This window comes from Polyodon spathula, chromosome 41 (assembly GCF_017654505.1).
Source record: "Polyodon spathula isolate WHYD16114869_AA chromosome 41, ASM1765450v1, whole genome shotgun sequence".
Classification (NCBI taxonomy): domain Eukaryota; kingdom Metazoa; phylum Chordata; class Actinopteri; order Acipenseriformes; family Polyodontidae; genus Polyodon; species Polyodon spathula.
Genome location: NC_054574.1, coordinates 509,133 through 528,017, shown reverse-complemented (window position 1 = coordinate 528,017; position 18,885 = coordinate 509,133). Strand labels below are relative to the sequence as shown.

The 18,885-nt window shown below is 43.3% G+C and overlaps 1 protein-coding gene across 1 annotated transcript in view; it reads left to right on the top strand.

Annotated features, from left to right (window-relative positions):
• LOC121305061 (seizure protein 6 homolog) overlaps positions 1-14,820 on the top strand; it is an 86,062-nt gene extending 71,242 nt beyond the window's left edge. Inside the window, exons 4-5 of the mRNA XM_041236588.1 lie at positions 12,812-13,004; positions 14,801-14,820. Coding sequence (XP_041092522.1) covers positions 12,812-13,004; positions 14,801-14,820 — 213 coding nt within the window. The remainder of the gene's footprint in view (positions 1-12,811; positions 13,005-14,800) is intronic.
• The last annotated feature ends 4,065 nt before the right edge of the window (positions 14,821-18,885 follow it).

The following is an 18,885-nucleotide window of genomic DNA, read 5'->3' as shown; positions in this document are numbered from 1 at the left end:
TTAATCGCTGTGTTCAGATAAGCATATCATCTTAAAGCCATTCAGATTGGTAACCCAAATGCCATTACGCAGAAAAGCAATTTGTTTCAAATCCCTGGCTTTTCAGGCTCTTAAACACATTTCAGAAAATCTCTCTAAATTAAATGTTTATCCCCCCCCAACAAAAACAAGGAACTGAAATAGAAACGGTCTTGTATTTAATGTCCTGTGTTTTACTGTAATAAACTCGCTGCACTGATTTGCTTCATGCTCACAATAAATTATTTTCTGTTTCATTGAATGTTAAAACAAACAATCATTATCCTTGCCTTCCATTGTAAAGAATGGATGACTGAGGTCTTAGTTAAGCCTCTTTTGATGAGGATTCTTGTCTTCTCATGTTATGTTCCTGATTCATCCTTGCTCTTAGTTATTGATTCTGCATCTCCTTGACCTCGAGATTAAAAGGGCTACTTTGCATTATATTAAATGTATTATCTGTGTCATAACCGATTAAACGTGTTCTGCAGGATTCTATATTGTTATTTCTGTTTAAATTATTATGCATCCTACTCACAAACTATTCCAGCTAAATTTAATTTGAAAAGGCTCTTTAAGGGTGATTGTGAGGAAGTGAGGTGGGGAAGCATATCAGTGTTGCACAGGCTTCACCTATGAGCTTCAGTGCAATGTGCGAAGCTAATATGCATCCCCACCTCACTTCCTGAATTTATGGTTGAAATATCGGGAAAGATCGATTAATTATAGCTGATTCGTAGCATTGAAAAAAAAAAAAATTCAAAAACCAAACATTTATCATAATGTGTTATGTTTGGAAAAATGTGAGACATGCTGCATCTAACTAATGCGTATCAGATTAGATTCACAAACTAGTTAGTAAGATCAGCCTCTATGCACAGTTAAGCCATTACAACAGTAAATTACACATGCATTGGGCTTTACTGTGTAAGGACCCTTCACTAATTCAGTTGCCCTCATGACATCTGTGCAGGTTTTCGGCTGTAGATCTAAGCCAGTAATTCTGGATTTATAGCTTGCTGCTCTATCTTACTTTGACACCAGAGCTTTGCAACCCAGCAATGCAAAGCCAAGTTTATAAACCTCTGGCAGCAGCCTTTTGTCAGCATTATTATAATGTATCGCCTCTGTGTTTTAAAACTAAAGAAAGAAGACACTTAATTTCCCGTTAGTCCTCTGCAGGAGAATGTGCAAAGCTGACTGGCAGTTGAATAAAGCAAAGGAAGTCAGAAGAACAGGGCTCTTGAGTGAGAGATATTCATTATATATTCAGCGCCGACACTGAGAGGAGAGGTGAAAGAGGACATCGGGAACGGAAGGGAGCAGAGGACGCTTCTAAAGCTTTTCCAATGCCACGTTTTAAAACTCCTCCAGGTGTACTCAAGAAATTAAATCTCAGCGAGATACTCAAGCAAATGTGCCTGTCAGATTCCGTGAGCATGCCTCTCTCTCCACCATGCCACTCGCCCTCACACTTACAGGGGGGCAAATTAAACAGCATTTCTTTCAGTGGATGACATAAAAGCTGTTTTATATTCATGTCATCTCCTTGTTCTCCCGAGGGGAATAGTGGAGTATCGTTTGCAGTGGTTGTGAGGGTGAATTACAGGGCTTCATTTACTGAGGGCCTTCTTCAGTGGAACAGGCTACCCATGTGTGTTTGGCTCATCAGATGAATGCCACACTGGTTCATCTGAAAGGGAATAATGCCACTGTTGAATGGCTTGTTTACTTGAAGGAGCCTTTTTATTGAACTGCATATACAAAATGACAAGTTGATTTTTAATATTTTACATGCACATGTGTGTTAAATTTATATGCTACTGTCTTTTTTTTTTAATATTGGTCCAAATATATGTTGGAAAACATGATTTCGTCATTATGAAAACACTACTGTACCTACTGTTTATGTAGCAAGCAGAGATTTTAAAAGGTCACCGTTGTTGATTTCCAGTGGATTGTAAGTTACACACTATAGATTTCTATGTGGGGTGGTGTAATATTATGAAATCCAGAACTTTGTTATTAATCAATCAATCGATCAATCTTTATTTTATATAGCGCCTTTCATAGTGGAGCACCATCACAAAGCGCTTTACAAGATGCAGTAACAACAAGCAAATCCATAATACTTCAAATACAGAGAAATGCATCATACGTGATACAGTAAAAAACACAATGCATAATACATTAAATACAGTGGAAAGTACATAATACATGATAGGAGCATAATACATGAAATAGTAACAGCAGCTAATAGCAGATATCAGGCTTAGAGAGCATGGAAAGCAAGAGAGAACAGGTGGGTCTTGAGAAACCGGTCATTAGCTGCTGTCATTAATACCTGCATTGAGAAAAGAGAAACCCTTGTGTAAAGGTGATTCTGTGTTTAGCGGTGGTTAGTGCTGGGCACTGGTAACAATCCGAGGATCACACCACAATGCCCGGAATGCTGCTGTACTGTTTGCCACGTAGTTGCTCTTCACTTTGTTCCATGGTGCATCACAAGCAGCCAGTGCCCACCTCTAACAGGGCACAGGGCAGCACTCTGCTCCTGCCACTTGCTGTGCTGGCAGACCAGCGGAGCCTCGGAGATCAATAGCCCATTGATAATAAACATAGCCTTTAGCTGTCTAACGCTGGAGGAATTGCTCTGTCGATTCAAGCACTTTCATTTGAATTTGGTCCCATTCTGACAGCTGAAAATGAAATGCATTTGACACTGAACCCCATAAACCTTGCAGTGATGAAGAATAAAATGGGACAGGCTTCGTCACTGATGTGCTGCTCTCCATTCAGTAAACAAATGAACAAGGGACACTGCGGAGGGAAAGGGTTATTTACACTTGAGCGTCCTCATACACTGTCTCGGGGATATTTAAACACAATCAGGAGTTTATCGTGGGGAGGAAATGCCCAGCATTATGCTTCGTGAAAGCTGTATTGATGAAACAGATTCCTTCCTAATTATCTTTTGTTTTGTGTGTGTTAAGTAAATTCCAAGCAAGTTGCTGTATTTTTTTTTTTAAACTAAATGCTGTCCTAAAATAAATTAATGCTCATTTCCACACCACTTAAATTGTTTCAGGTTCTAAATGTTTACCTCTCATGTGGGATAAAAAAAACAACAACTCTAGAGCTTACCTTTTCAACTTTTTTTTTTCAACTCTATTTTTTTTTTTAAACTAAATGCTGTCCTAAAATAAATTAATGCTCATTTCCACACCACTTAAATTGTTTCAGGTTCTAAATGTTTACCTCTCATGTGGGATAAAAAAAACAACAACTCTAGAGCTTACCTTTTCAACTTAGAAACAAACTCTACCCGGGGCAGTTTGAAAATCACATAAACTCTCATCAATAAAATCAGGGTGAGCTTGGATCAAAACTGACAATACCTTTGAGACTGCTTATCAACTGTAACAAACAAACAAACTGGACACCTGAATCATAACTAGAACTAGAAAAACAGATAGCAGCCAGCAGGGGGTGCCTTTCATCTCGAGACGTGTTTAGATGCTGGCATAGCAGTTTTTATATGTAGGGTACGAGGCTTTTTTAAAATTAATTAATTGCACCAAAAACAAACATACGTTCCTGATTCATTGGAGCACTGCATCAAAAACACAGAGCTAGATCTGTAATAGCACTGAAAATATTGCAGAAATAAGTAAGGGGCACCTTCCTTTGGAGCATTAATATAAACTGCACATATACTGGCAAGCTGGTGGAGGACAGTTAGCTAGCCTGTGGGTTACAATCGTTCCACAGATTAGCCTGCTGATTGTAAATCCCTGTAGGTGCAACCAGGGCAGCGTAGGGAACCCGGAGGAAAAAAAAATAACTCAAAATAATTGTGTTTCTACCGGGAAATGATATTCCCTCTGCATTCGAAAACCAGGATCACTAAGATCAGACAGGATCAAGCATTCATCCATTATGCAACCCAAATCTGTTTAATGTGTACGGCAAAAAAGTTTTACCCATTAAGTACATAGGAACTAATGTGTACTTACACGTAATTACAATGTTATGATGTATAGTTACTATGTACTTATGTGTAAAACTTGTTGCACGATATAACCCAAACCCTTACCTTAACCCTATCGCGTTGCAGTCTAACTGGAGAGAGATGCCTCGCGTTGCAGTCTAACTGGAGAGAGATGCCTCGCGTTGCAGTCTAACTGGAGAGAGATGCCTCGCGTTGCAGTCTAACTGGAGAGAGATGCCTCGCGTTGCAGTCTAACTGGAGAGAGATGCCTCGCGTTGCAGTCTAACTGGAGAGAGATGCCTCGCGTTGCAGTCTAACTGGAGAGAGATGCCTCGCGTTGCAGTCTAACTGGAGAGAGATGCCTCGCGTTGCAGTCTAACTGGAGAGAGATGCCTCGCGTTGCAGTCTAACTGGAGAGAGATGCCTCGCGTTGCAGTCTAACTGGAGAGAGATGCCTCGCGTTGCAGTCTAACTGGAGAGAGATGCCTCGCGTTGCAGTCTAACTGGAGAGAGATCCTCGCGTTGCAGTCTAACTGGAGAGAGATGCCTCGTTGCAGTCTAACTGGAGAGAGATGCCTCGCGTTGCAGTCTAACTGGAGAGAGATGCCTCGCGTTGCAGTCTAACTGGAGAGAGATGCCTCGCGTTGCAGTCTAACTGGAGAGAGATGCCTCGCGTTGCAGTCTAACTGGAGAGAGATGCCTCGCGTTGCAGTCTAACTGGAGAGAGATGCCTCGCGTTGCAGTCTAACTGGAGAGAGATGCCTCGCGTTGCAGTCTAACTGGAGAGAGATGCCTCGCGTTGCAGTCTAACTGGAGAGAGATGCCTCGCGTTGCAGTCTAACTGGAGAGAGATGCCTCGCGTTGCAGTCTAACTGGAGAGAGATGCCTCGCGTTGCAGTCTAACTGGAGAGAGATGCCTCGCGTTGCAGTCTAACTGGAGAGAGATGCCTCGCGTTGCAGTCTAACTGGAGAGAGATGCCTCGCGTTGCAGTCTAACTGGAGAGAGATGCCTCGCGTTGCAGTCTAACTGGAGAGAGATGCCTCGCGTTGCAGTCTAACTGGAGAGAGATGCCTCGCGTTGCAGTCTAACTGGAGAGAGATGCCTCGCGTTGCAGTCTAACTGGAGAGAGATGCCTCGCGTTGCAGTCTAACTGGAGAGAGATGCCTCGCGTTGCAGTCTAACTGGAGAGAGATGCCTCGCGTTGCAGTCGCGTTGCAGTCTAACTGGAGAGAGATGCCTCGCGTTGCAGTCTAACTGGAGAGAGATGCCTCGCGTTGCAGTCTAACTGGAGAGAGATGCCTCGCGTTGCAGTCTAACTGGAGAGAGATGCCTCGCGTTGCAGTCTAACTGGAGAGAGATGCCTCGCGTTGCAGTCTAACTGGAGAGAGATGCCTCGCGTTGCAGTCTAACTGGAGAGAGATGCCTCGCGTTGCAGTCTAACTGGAGAGAGATGCCTCGCGTTGCAGTCTAACTGGAGAGAGATGCCTCGCGTTGCAGTCTAACTGGAGAGAGATGCCTCGCGTTGCAGTCTAACTGGAGAGAGATGCCTCGCGTTGCAGTCTAACTGGAGAGAGATGCCTCGCGTTGCAGTCTAACTGGAGAGAGATGCCTCGCGTTGCAGTCTAACTGGAGAGAGATGCCTCGCGTTGCAGTCTAACTGGAGAGAGATGCCTCGCGTTGCAGTCTAACTGGAGAGAGATGCCTCGCGTTGCAGTCTAACTGGAGAGAGATGCCTCGCGTTGCAGTCTAACTGGAGAGAGATGCCTCGCGTTGCAGTCTAACTGGAGAGAGATGCCTCGTTGCAGTCTAACTGGAGAGAGATGCCTCGCGTTGCAGTCTAACTGGAGAGAGATGCGCGTTGCAGTCTAACTGGAGAGAGATGCCTCGCGTTGCAGTCTAACTGGAGAGAGATGCCTCGCGTTGCAGTCTAACTGGAGAGAGATGCCTCGCGTTGCAGTCTAACTGGAGAGAGATGCCTCGCCAGTCTAACTGCGTTGCAGTCTAACTGGAGAGAGATGCCTCTAACTGGAGAGAGATGCCTCGCGTTGCAGTCTAACTGGAGAGAGATGCCTCGTTGCAGTCTAACTGGAGAGAGATGCCTCGCGTTGCAGTCTAACTGGAGAGAGATGCCTCGCGTTGCAGTCTAACTGGAGAGAGATGCCTCGCGTTGCAGTCTAACTGGAGAGAGATGCCTCGCGTTGCAGTCTAACTGGAGAGAGATGCCTCGCGTTGCAGTCTAACTGGAGAGAGATGCCTCGCGTTGCAGTCTAACTGGAGAGAGATGCCTCGCGTTGCAGTCTAACTGGAGAGAGATGCCTCGCGTTGCAGTCTAACTGGAGAGAGATGCCTCGCGTTGCAGTCTAACTGGAGAGAGATGCCTCGCGTTGCAGTCTAACTGGAGAGAGATGCCTCGCGTTGCAGTCTAACTGGAGAGAGATGCCTCGCGTTGCAGTCTAACTGGAGAGAGATGCCTCGCGTTGCAGTCTAACTGGAGAGAGATGCCTCGCGTTGCAGTCTAACTGGAGAGAGATGCCTCGCGTTGCAGTCTAACTGGAGAGAGATGCCTCGCGTTGCAGTCTAACTGGAGAGAGATGCCTCGCGTTGCAGTCTAACTGGAGAGAGATGCCTCTCATTGCAGTCTAACTGGAGCAATATCAAAGAGTCTTGTCAGCTGAGAGATATAGTGAAATGGCTGGAAAGGATAGGAATGCAAAGGGTTCAGTTCTGTAAGCTTCAACCTTAGTTATTTTCAGTGTGCTGTTTGTAATGAATTTTTTGTTTGGTTTTTTTAGAGCAGCGTTGGACCTTTAGCTTCCTTTAATATACTGTAGCAAATGCTATATTATTATATTGGAAATGATAGTGGCTACTCAATGTAATGATTAAGGACCATTGTTCTAGAGTGACTGGTGATGACAAGCATGTCATCAGAAGGAATAAGTGTGTGTTTCATACAATAAAATTTCTGGTAACTATTAGCTGGAGAGTCTGGAACACCTGCCTCTTCTGATGTGACGAGAACACCACAAGCTCTTTCAGAAAGCGGTGATTAATGCTGCAAGGCTTGTCATCTGTTCAGTAGATCAGGGTAGATCGCATCAGGCAAAACCTAGAGAGAAACCTGCTTCCGACTGCTTTTCTGGGAAATAACAAATTGCATATAAAAAACGCAAAGGGGATTTCCAGAAGGACCTAATGAGTGTTTAGATAAGCCAGTGCAGGGTTGTGCAGTGCAGCCCTCTCCACCTGCGCTTGTGTTTGAAACGATAATGCTACCCTGCACCATACCTGCAGGCTCCAGCTGTGCAAGGGTTAACTCTGAAGCAATCACACCTGGAAAGTGCATTACTGATCAAAGCTTTTAAAGCACTAGCTGGGTTTGACAATATTAGAAACACAAACGGGAGGATTAGCTTCAAAACTTGATTTAAAATACAGTTTGTCAAATCACTCGAAGCCTGAGGAACTGTATAGAAACAAAAAAAAAAATTAATAAAAAAAATACAAAACACAGTTTTATGGCAGCATTCAATCAGGAGGCTTTTTTCCACTTTTGGAATGGTGGTGTATGTTTGAATAGCGCTGTACTATACAACAGAGAATAAAGCCGCACTATGGCTTCAATCACTTTCCCTTTAACATTGTTCATTACAAAAGATGACTGGTGTGCACCAGGAGCAAAGCACAGTGTGGTTGGAAGCACAGGCAAAACTGGTAACACATGTCAAAGGAACCACATGAGAATGGAAAGCTGGGATATTCTCCTGCTTTTAGCAATGTCTGTTTGGCTTCCCGTCTCATTTCAGGACCTTGTGCCTACCTTCTTTTGCTACAGTATTTTCTGCATTCTGTGTCTGTAGCTTGACCCAGCGGATGTTCCTGTCATGTCCCTGTTCTGTGGGATTTCATCGCTTGACACACACTAAGTGGTTTACGGGAATGGATTCGAGGAATACGAGGACCTGCAATGCGACTCCTCTGAGGCAGCATGAGTGATACAGAGCTTCTTATATTTAGCAGCTTGGCATTTACCTCTGGTGACCTCAACATTGAGGCTGGTACATCAGCTAGCTGCTTCAGAACCATCTCTCTTAGGGCCCCGGATCTCCTGCTAGAACAGATGCTTCTGGTGCTACATCATTTACTTCATTCCTTCTTAATTACTATCTTTAATTAGTAGTCAAAACTCTGTCTTACACACTTGCAATTTCCCAACGGCCTCCTTCTTCTGCAAGCAGTGGTCTGGTTAATTAGGGAAGCGTTCTGTATTTTATTAATAGATGAAATCTATTAATTAAATACAGAAAGAAAGTCAGAAATATGAACCTGATTCTGAACACACAGCAGTGCACAGAGTCCAAGGCAAAGACCCCTATATGCCACGTTTGTGAATTCAGAGAATAGCACAGTAGATCAGGGATTGCCAACAGTGTTGTTATGCAGTTAAAAGGTTTGCAATGGGGATATGCCATATGTAAGCATTATGAATTTCTAACTTCATGCTCAACTGCTATACAAGTTTAGCCTAATAATTTGAGCTGTGACATAATGTGCGCAACTCAGTGAGTAAGCACGTGCTTGTAATATGCTTTCTGTAACTGGAACAGCTGCTTAGGAACCCATATAAGTCTTTTGCAGTGCACTGGTAAAAGCATAGCAAATGTTATAAAGCACAGTGAAAGCTGGCAGCGCTAAAGCACAGGAAGTGCACAGCAAACTTTTCTCAGAGATAGTATTAAGGGCTCTTTAAAGGGCTATTTAAAGAGCGAACTCCGGTCAGTCAAGCTCTCTCCGACCCCTAACCTTTATATCTCGGCTCCAGCTCGCCGCTTGCCTCCCACTGCTGTCAGAAGATGTTTGCTTTTTGTTGTGTGAAGATCTCCAGCAGTCTTTACTGCACTACACACAGGCATTTTCTGCAGGCTAAGGGGGCTGACCTCTGCATTTAGCTTTTTGCAATTTTCCGAAACCAGTTTTCATGCATTTTGTACGGTCAGGCTTCAAGTGCACTAGTAACAGCGGTCCCATGTCACAGTTCTACAGTACAGCGCACTGCAAAGACAAGAGTAGAACGTGCTGAGCATTGACATGGCTGCTCTTTTCATGTTTAGAGCTCCAGCACCAAGACCCACATTAACCCTTTAGATATACTGTGGTTGTGTTACAGCTTTGACAAGGAAACTCTTCTGTGCTGTATTAGCGGTTGTGAAGATTGTTAAGGGTATCTTTAACACACGACTCTGCTGAAAGCCTGCAAAGTGTTAAAGCTGCATGTTTCAACAAAGATGCAGAAATGGCTCCTCTCTATTACTCACTACTCCCTGCTTTCTGTGCAGTCTGCCCCTATCAATTACAACGTCATCGGAATCTCCTCATTACTTTCCATGGCTATCTGGAAAACTGCAGCTCGAAGATGCAGCATTTCTGAATTACAAAATCACATGGACACTGAACCAGATGAGCGTTTTACATTTCCCATCAATGCAATCCTTTAATTTACACTGAAAGATTCTTTATGGATTATTTTACTTCAATCCAAGTGATATGATAAGTGATAGATTTCAAACATTTGATACAGGCCTTTCTCAGGAATCATCCCATCGATTCTGCATTTCATTCCCTTTCCAAGGTACAGCAGCATCACTACAGAACAAGTGTTAATGATTAGACATAATACAAACTTTCAGCTGCTATTCACACTGATCAAGCCTCTTGTTGCAGGAACTCCTATGACATGCTGTTAGACTGCAATTCACTTCTATTAAAAGGAGTTGTGTGCTAACCTCTCCTGAGCTATTGCACGTGCAACCACACACTGACCTCAATTATTTTCCAAGTCTGCCCTCTCTTCTGTATAGAAAGACATTCTCAGGGGTGCTTCATTCATGCATTATTGTCTCTATTTCTTATAGGCATATCCTTCACAGACTGTCAATAAGCAGCCTATTAAAGCCTTGAATGTTGAGGGTGTACAAGAGCCCGCCTGTGCTGATAAACAAGTCACTGTCTACCTTGCATTAAAGGGTTTATCCCATCCAGAGATGGACACACATTCTTCACTTTATTACACACAAGCAGGCATTACTAAACCTTGAACTTGTAATCCACTGGTTCCAAAACTTTCAGGTGAACCAACCAGCCCCGGTGGTTTAGAGGTGTCAGAATGATCTAAATATTTAAATATCCTTAAACACAAAATTTTGTTTACAATCAGTTCTGGTTGTTTAAGAGAAGGTTTAGTCACACATTTTGTCTGTGGAAGACAAACAGCGGAAGCTGGTTTTCTTAATTCATTGCAAACAAGTCAAGTCTGTCAATCTTTATGATTACATTTTAAAAATAACCGTTTACTTTGGATTACAGCTGAGACGGATTATCCATGGAATAAATGTCACCTTCTTAAGATAACAATTCTGAGCTAAATCCTTTTTTCAACAGGCCGTTTAGGGTGTTTGTTTTTACATTGAAATATAACGGACTGTCAGTTCGATACATTCTTCTTGTGCACTCCAGATTATCAGGAAGCACATCTTGTTGACTGTCCAGTTTTATCTGTACACTGTGTATACAGCAATGAATCCATGACTGCACTCCTGGCAAGCTGTCATTTGGACCGAAGCGTACAATAGAATTGTACTGAATATATTCTGTGGTGTGAAATGATAAGCATTTACCAACGATGCTATCATCCCACTCAAATTATGTAGCAATGACCATAATCCACTTATTGCTTCTTAAGCTATAAACCATTTGAGATTTGGATGAGTTTTTAAGCAGTGATTCGCGGTCAGATTCCTTGGTTTCGTCTGTTCATTCATCCATTCTATCCAGACTCCTTGTACTGTCCATGGGAAACAACACAACGCATTGCACAGGCAATCTGGTTATTCTGCATGGCAGTAAATATTATTGGAGGTTGTAGACGTTTTCATATGATTGAACTGAGAGCCTGTGTTTCCAGTGAAAAATAATACTACAGCAAGGATGGCCAGCCCTGATCTTGGAGAGCCACGATCCTGCAGGTGTTCTGGGTATCATTAAATCATCAATCATTAAAGACCTGGAAAAAACATTAGCGTTGACCAATTAAGAAAGTAATTGAGAAAACCAGAAGACCCTGCGGCTCTCCGGGACCAGGGCTGGCCACCCTGTGCTATACTGGCTTGAATTACAGACTTATTTTTGTGAAATCTAATCGCGACACACAAAATAGCCCCCCTTGAGTGCTTAAAGACAATTGCTTGCATGCTCATCTCGATCTACATGTGCTATTTTAATAAAAAAAAAAAAAAAAAAAAGCAAATTTAATTCAAAACTGGAGCTAATGAAAAAATGCAAATATCCAGTAATAGCACATGTTTTAATTCTTCTTACAGGCCATATCTTTTAAAAACTGCCACCAAGGTCTTATAAGCTTACATGACATTGCAAGATCCAACCAGAGCCCTGTTGTTTTATTCTGAGTGGGATGAATGTATTGATCGTGGAAACAGCTAGACATTAATCATACTATCTGGGTGACACAAGACGTGCCACCATGAGAAGCTTGCTTTTAAAATAAATAACCGTGCACCTCGTTCGATCGCTCCTGGTAACAAAGCGGGGCAGTAGAGAGACATAATCTTTACCTTGAGCATGTGTCATCCCTCCATACTCAGCGTTAGTAAAGGACTGTGGAGCCCGCTGACGTCAATCAAGGTCATTGTCATCTAGGAGACAGTTTCATTGCACAGCGGGGATCACTAGTGTCTCCATGTTCATTTTAATCACTGGTGGCAAGAATATTTTCTTGTCAAGTTCAAATATACAACAGCCCATTTTTTTAATAAAAAAAAACCTCACATACAAATGTTTCATAAATAGGAGAATAAATAAATAAAATTAAAATTAACATTTTCACATAAATTTATTTTGGTTCATTCCTGTAAAAACAAAAAAAGAAAAACCCCTCGGTCCCTTGGATAGGGAGTTCTAAACGTCACTGGCTTGGAAACTTGGGCTATTTCAGGAATGCTGCTGATTGCTCTATTGAAATATATGGTCTGAGGCTGCTTGTCTTGTCCTATCCGTTTCATTGCATTGTACAATTAAAACAAGCTGAAAGGATACACTAGTAAACGTGTGCTCCCTGTACAACGTTTTCCTTTAAAAAAAAAAAAAAAAAAAAAATAAACATTTTGGTGCTTCTAGTTTATCTGGGGGCAATCTCACAGGAGGAGTGAGTGCGATCCTCAGGTGTCTTGTTTCTTTAGGCAGACATCGAGAGACCTGCCTGGGATGTAAATTGAACCCGGGATGATGGGGACTGTCATCTGAATTAATCCCACAAATCAGGCGAAGCGTGACAACATGAATTGCGGCGATGCAAATTTAACAGCTTGTCAAAAGCGTTTTGCTGAATTGGCATGGAGCGTTCGGCTGGTGTAACTGTTTAGCAGGTGATTAATAGAAAAGCAAAACCAAAGCCGGGCGCATTCCTTTCTGTTGTCTTCCAGCGGGCAGCTTGACGTCTGTTTACCTGGAAGGCTTGATTGACTGAAATGGCATCTAATTTGATTGGACTGCGTCCTTCCCTAGAACACGGAATAAGAATGTCAATATAAATAAAGCTAAAGCGTTCTAAGTGTATGAGTGGAAGCAGTTCTGAAGTGGGAAAGGCTATTTATATTATGTAATACAATATCAAGGGGATTTAACACACAAGGTTCATGACAGGGCTGCCACCATGGGATTATTAGTGGGGCTTGGACAGGAACAGGACATGCTAGAGAGCTGACCGCCCTGTCATTACCTCTCTACAGGTCCTGAACGTGAGCTTGCTGGAAGGGGAGACGGTCACTCTGGAGGACCTGGGAGGGCAGGAGCCGGCCGTCCTGGCCAACGAGTCCATCCTGATGAAGGGGCTAGTGGTGCGGAGCTGGAGCAACCAAGTGGCAGTCCGCTTCCAGAGCTACCAGCTCCCCCACGCTGGGTCCTTTCACTTTCAATACCAAGGTACTGCTTCTGTACACCAGCATGGCTACACAGGCCAGGCAGCAAGGCTTTCTGCAGCTTCAGCTTGCGTTACTTTTCAAAATGTGGTTGATACAAAGATTCTCTTTTAAGCTTGTATGAGAAACCTGTGCCATTCCATGGCAAAAGGACAATGTGGTAAAGCATAGTGGCAGCATGGTAACACTTATGCAAACATGGTAAAGCATGGTAAAAGCGTCGGATGGCATGGCAAACTGCTAAATGGTTATGCATGTTTACCACGGCACAGTAATCTCTGTCAAGGTCACGGTCAGCAAGACAAAGGAACTGATTTGTTGTTCTGTTTACATGCATTTCAGTACACAGCAGCCCCGTTATTCATTTCTCCCCAGTGATTGACAGCGCTAAACTGTAACACGAATTGCTCGGTCTACAACTCTTCAAAATAACGAATCCAAGAATCCTGATGCTTTTTCATTCTGTCAGTCTTCGACGAGGGGTTTTAATTACACAGGCTATCTATCAAACTAGCAGCAAATCGAATCCATACAATTAATAAGGTTCCCAGATGGGTCTGCATTGCAAAGCAGCCTGTGATGGACGGCTGCCGTTTAGATGGGGGGCTTCAGTACAAAAATACGAACCGAACTGATTATTAGACCAGGCCATTCCAAACCCTCTGTTTCAACCTTCTGCTGCTGTAAAGCCGTATTTCCACATTCTCTTAAATGGCATTGTTTAGGGAAAAGAAAACTTGTGTTGTCGAACTTATGAAGGGAGAGCAATAATGAAGCCTCCTTTTGGGCTCTATCCAGTCTCTGCACCCCAACCCCCCATGCACACACACACACACACACACACACACACACACACACACACACACAACACACACACACATGCACGCACACGCACGCACACACACGCACACTCCTCCAGCTCTTGAGTGTGGTCCATGCCCCCAGCATATTAATTTGACAAGGCGTTCCACTCGATGGCACTCTGCATATCTTCAGGACCTTTAGCCTGGGTTCAGTGGCCACACTCTGGATAATGGCCTGAGGTTTGGTCATTGCAGCCAAGCAAGCTGAGCCCTGCATCTCATTGACCTACATGCAGTATTACCCAGCAGTGACAGGGAAGGGTTTAAAAACTGCACAATAAAAAGAAACCCAAGAAAAATGTGGGCTTTTGTTTGTCTTGTCTTTTCTTGTTTTGAGTCAGCCTGGTATTTTACTGATCTTTCGTGGCACAGACAAGAGCAGGTTTTCAGGAGTATTGCTCCAGACTTTAATAAATGTGTTTTTTTTAAATAGATACCACTCATGTGGTTTGATCTCGATGCATTATTCTCATGCAATGTAAAGGTTACCTCATCTTGTTTGCAGTGTTACATACACAGCTTTGCAGATACATTATTAGTCCTGTACCGTTCAAATCAAGCTCTATACTCCAGGGCACCTTTATTGTTATCGCTGTGACCCCTAGGTGACAATAAAATATATTCCTTATGTCATGATTTTTCATGAGTTATCCTCTGTGTATTTATTATCACTGCAGAGAAAATGGAAGTTATTGCAAGAAACAGCAACAGAATATGCAAGTAAGCATTAAAACTAAAATATTCAGTTTGACATGCAGGGACCTAATAGGGTTTTATTACCACGTTTATATAGTAACTGGAACTGCACACGCTCACTGTTAAAGACTCTTGAGTGAGCATCCAGCAGGACACACAGTCTCACTGATCTAGTGGATGTTTTATGGCAGGGCCAGGTTGTCGCAGCTCACTCATCTCCTGGTTTCTCTCGTCCTTTTAGCCAGGCTGGGGACCCCCTGAGTCACTTTAATATAAGTGCTGGCTTTAAGGAGATCAAATATGTTTGCTGCAATAGCAGAATCCAAACTTTTAAGATCATTTTTATTTCAGAACTCAAGCAAAACGCTGAACCCCACTGTATCCCCAATAATAAAGCCTCTGTTTTTTTCAGTTTATAAAGTGCTGCATGATGTCTTGTCGGTACATTTCACATAATCTGTTAAGCATCCACAAAGCGTTGATTCAGTATTTATATATTACTCTTTGCTGGCGTTGAAGTGTTTAAGCTAACTTCATGAACTCCAGAACTAGAGATGAATGTTACACTCGCTGTAAACCAGTCCACCTGGACATAAACAGCATGTGTACTGGAGTCAGAACGCCCCACTAAAGGGACTGGTTGCCTCAGCAAGCAGATTCTTTAGATTTTGATGGATTGGTTTTTTAACTACCAGAGCACACACATGTTGAGCCAAAGCGAACATTTTCATTGCTAACGTGGAGCTTGTCAGAGATCCAGGTGTTCAGCTGTCAAGAGCGATTCAGAAACGAACCCGAGTCTTTTAGCAAAGGAGCCTCGTCTTGTCCTTTGATCGCTATTCCCTGTGTAGCTCATTAGGAAGCTGCTGATGCTGATGGTAGGAGTGGAAGTGTTTTGGCTCGGAGAGATTGGAATGCTCACGTACAGGATGCATGATAAACAATGCAAAGGGAGAGCTAAAAAAAGGCTACCTGTTCCTAGGAGGATTGAAGGTCTTCACTAATTACCAGGCATCTTGAGTTGACAGCAAGACAGCTGGTATTCATTCAGAGGCATGTAGTATCAGCCTAGTACTCATTCCTGCTGTGCAATAGGGCTGCACCTGAATGTACAGCATCAATAAGCATGTAATTACATTGTAATAACAGGGTACTTACCAGTGGATCAAGCTCTTGCATTGTAAATATTGTGAAAATACATGGAAACGTTCTTTCATTGATAAAATACATGCCTGCTTTACCAGTATTTAATAATGTTTATCAAGGAAAGTCCATCTGATTATTGATAAACTGTTATTGCGACTGTTATCGCTGTAAAGAAATTGCGTCGTGTGTCGAACACATTTACAGTCTTGCAGTTAAAATGGGTTCTGGCCCCAGCAGGGCTCATTCAACCAGAACAGCACTTCTTTTATGAGCTAGCATTTAGGATGGTAGTATAACTTATATACTGTGTCTGATTTCATAGGAAATATAATATCACTTAAATGTATCTTGATGGCACAAGTTTGGTAGAGCACAGCATTTGTCTCCCGCTGCTTTTCTGAGACGCCAACGCCACTTCTTACAGAATCTGATTTTCCTTTCAAGTGCTGAGCCGTGCTGACTGGGCACAAGCCTTGCTTAGCGTCTGCGAGCTGACAACATCAGGCTCCAAGGTGAGATGGCTACATGCAGTAGATAAGTCATATCTTTCTGTGTGTGTGGGAGAAACAACTTGTGGTTAGAGGGCAGCAAAGAACTGTCCGCTTCCATTGAGATTGCCTCATGAACAGCTCTAATCCCCTCCCATGCCACTTCATGTCAGTTAAAGTCTTCAGCGTGACCAGTATAGAGATCTAGGAATGACAACGCTACGCTGTAGTGTAGAGATGTGTTCTCAAATGCTGCTTTCATTGTGATTTGGGATAAAAACTATTTTTTGACATTTGACTTTGATGAAATGGATAAAGTTCGTCATATTTACAGTAGCTATATCTTTACGTACCGGGACAAAACACTGAAGAAGCCGCTGTCTGTAATGTGGGGTAGCTGATAACTAATGCAAATTACTCCCTGAGAAGACATTGACATGCATATAATATACAGCAGGGCCAGACAGTCGTTGTGGTGCAGTGTAAGTTTGTGATTAGCTGCATGGCAATCCAGTTAAAACCCCCCCTTTGTTGGTTCGCAAGAAACTCTCCTGTCTCTCCAGCTCTTTCATCTCTGTAATAGCTTCTGCACTGAGATGGAATGAAATGCGAAAGCAATACTGTAGAACTGCTCCAGCTCTTTGCATCTGTAGAAATACAGGCTTAAAAAGTCAAGGGATTTAAATAAATGACAGGCTCTGGCTTGACAAAGGTAGACTGTGGCGAGCAGGGTTCCAGTTGATATTGAAGGGACTAATGGACTGCTTTAAAAACAGCGAGGGGGGCCACAGAGGTCCCGCATGATTTAGCATGCAAGACCCCTACACTTTCTGTGAGATTTAATTAGCTTCAATTATCCTAATCTACCTTGGCAGCAATCAATAGCACATTATTATGGGTTAACTCCTTCATTATGGTAAACAATAAAAACTGTAATTGCATGGGAATTGCTTTTTAGCCAGCAGATTCCCAAAGAAGAGATTTGCTCTGATAATGTTATTATCCAATGAAAATGAGATTCACTGTAAAAAAAACAAAACAATGCCAAAAAATAAACATCTTCATGAAGAAAACAAGGAGAAATGCAGGACACTTTAAAAGCTACTAGAAAAAGGATGTTTTTGCTGGACTAGTTGGTAAGCTTGGTACAATCTAAACAGAAACAGCAATAGAGAAAGAGAGCACACATAGCGGACTAGGTAACAGGCAACACATGAAATATAAAATATCCCTGTCACTGTCAGCGCTGCAAACCCGTCTAGCCGACGCAGGAGCAGTAAAAGGGGCTTGGTGGCTCCTGAACAGAGTGAAGGAATAGCTGAAAGCAGGTGGGAAGCTGAACAATGGCAGAGACAAGTCATCTGTCTCTGTGGTGGAGTGTCGCTGTCACTCTCGATCACTGCACACTCATGACAGAAGCATCTGTTCATGTCCCCGCCGGTGTCATCCTCAGTATCAGCTCTCTGGGGTGGATGCCTTGCTTGCTGGAGACCTATTTATTTTCATTGAGGCTGCTCTTCGGAACATTTACAGGGAGGGTTCGAAGGAGGATTTCCTTGGGCATGTGTTGCCCTGTGTTCAGTATCCTAGGAGCACGTTTACCGATACACCAACAAAACAAGTTCCATGTTAGGTGGTTGGAGCTATTGCATAATCATATCCACTCTGTTTCAGTAATGTCTTGTGACCTGATTATCATCCTTACAAAAACAAAATCTTGCCAAACTACAGCTAGCATTTTCACTTAACTTACTGTACATTAAAAGGATGATGTTTCTGGATCATTGCCAGTTACTCGCCAGCAGCATTGTCCCTGCAAGCTATAAAGATTCAGATGCCTGCCACGGGACATGTTTAGAGCATGATGTAGCGTTAGCACATCATGTTTATTAAATGAACATCTGGCAGGGTGCTTGTTTACAGCCCCCCTCGCATCTCTTCAACTTGCAGCTCACAAAGCTGGCTATTGAAGCCGCTGCAAGTTTGCTACTCTGTATCGTGTCTTAGTCTAGTCTACAGGCTTCCCATCTGATGTGCTTTCATTAAAAACAAAGAAAATGACCAAAACAAGAACAGTGAAAACGTCCCGCTCCTGCACCGTGTGTTCATGAGAGCACAGCACAGTGCAAACGTCCCGCTCCTGCACCGTGTGTTCATGAGAGCACAGCACAGTGCAAACGTCTCGCTCCTGCACCGTGTGTTCATGAGAGCACAGCACAGTGCAAACGTCTCGCTCCTGCACCGTGTGTTCATGAGAGCACAGCACAGTGCAAACGTCTCGCTCCTGCACCGTGTGTTCATGAGAGCACAGCACAGTGCAAACGTCTCGCTCCTGCACCGTGTGTTCATGAGAGCACAGCACAGTGCAAACGTCCCGCTCCTGCACCGTGTGTTCATGAGAGCACAGCACAGTGCAAACGTCTCGCTCCTGCACCGTGTGTTCATGAGAGCACAGCACAGTGCAAACGTCCCGCTCCTGCACCGTGTGTTCATGAGAGCACAGCACAGTGCAAACGTCCCGCTCCTGCACCGTGTGTTCATGAGAGCACAGCAGATGTGGATCCGTGCGGCGGAGTGCTTTCTGTTTTGTTGTTTTGTTTTTTTAATTAGAAATGTAATTAAAGACGGGGGGGGGGGGGCGGCAACACACTAAATCTGTGAAAATAACAGTTACCCCAAGGCACGTCTGAAA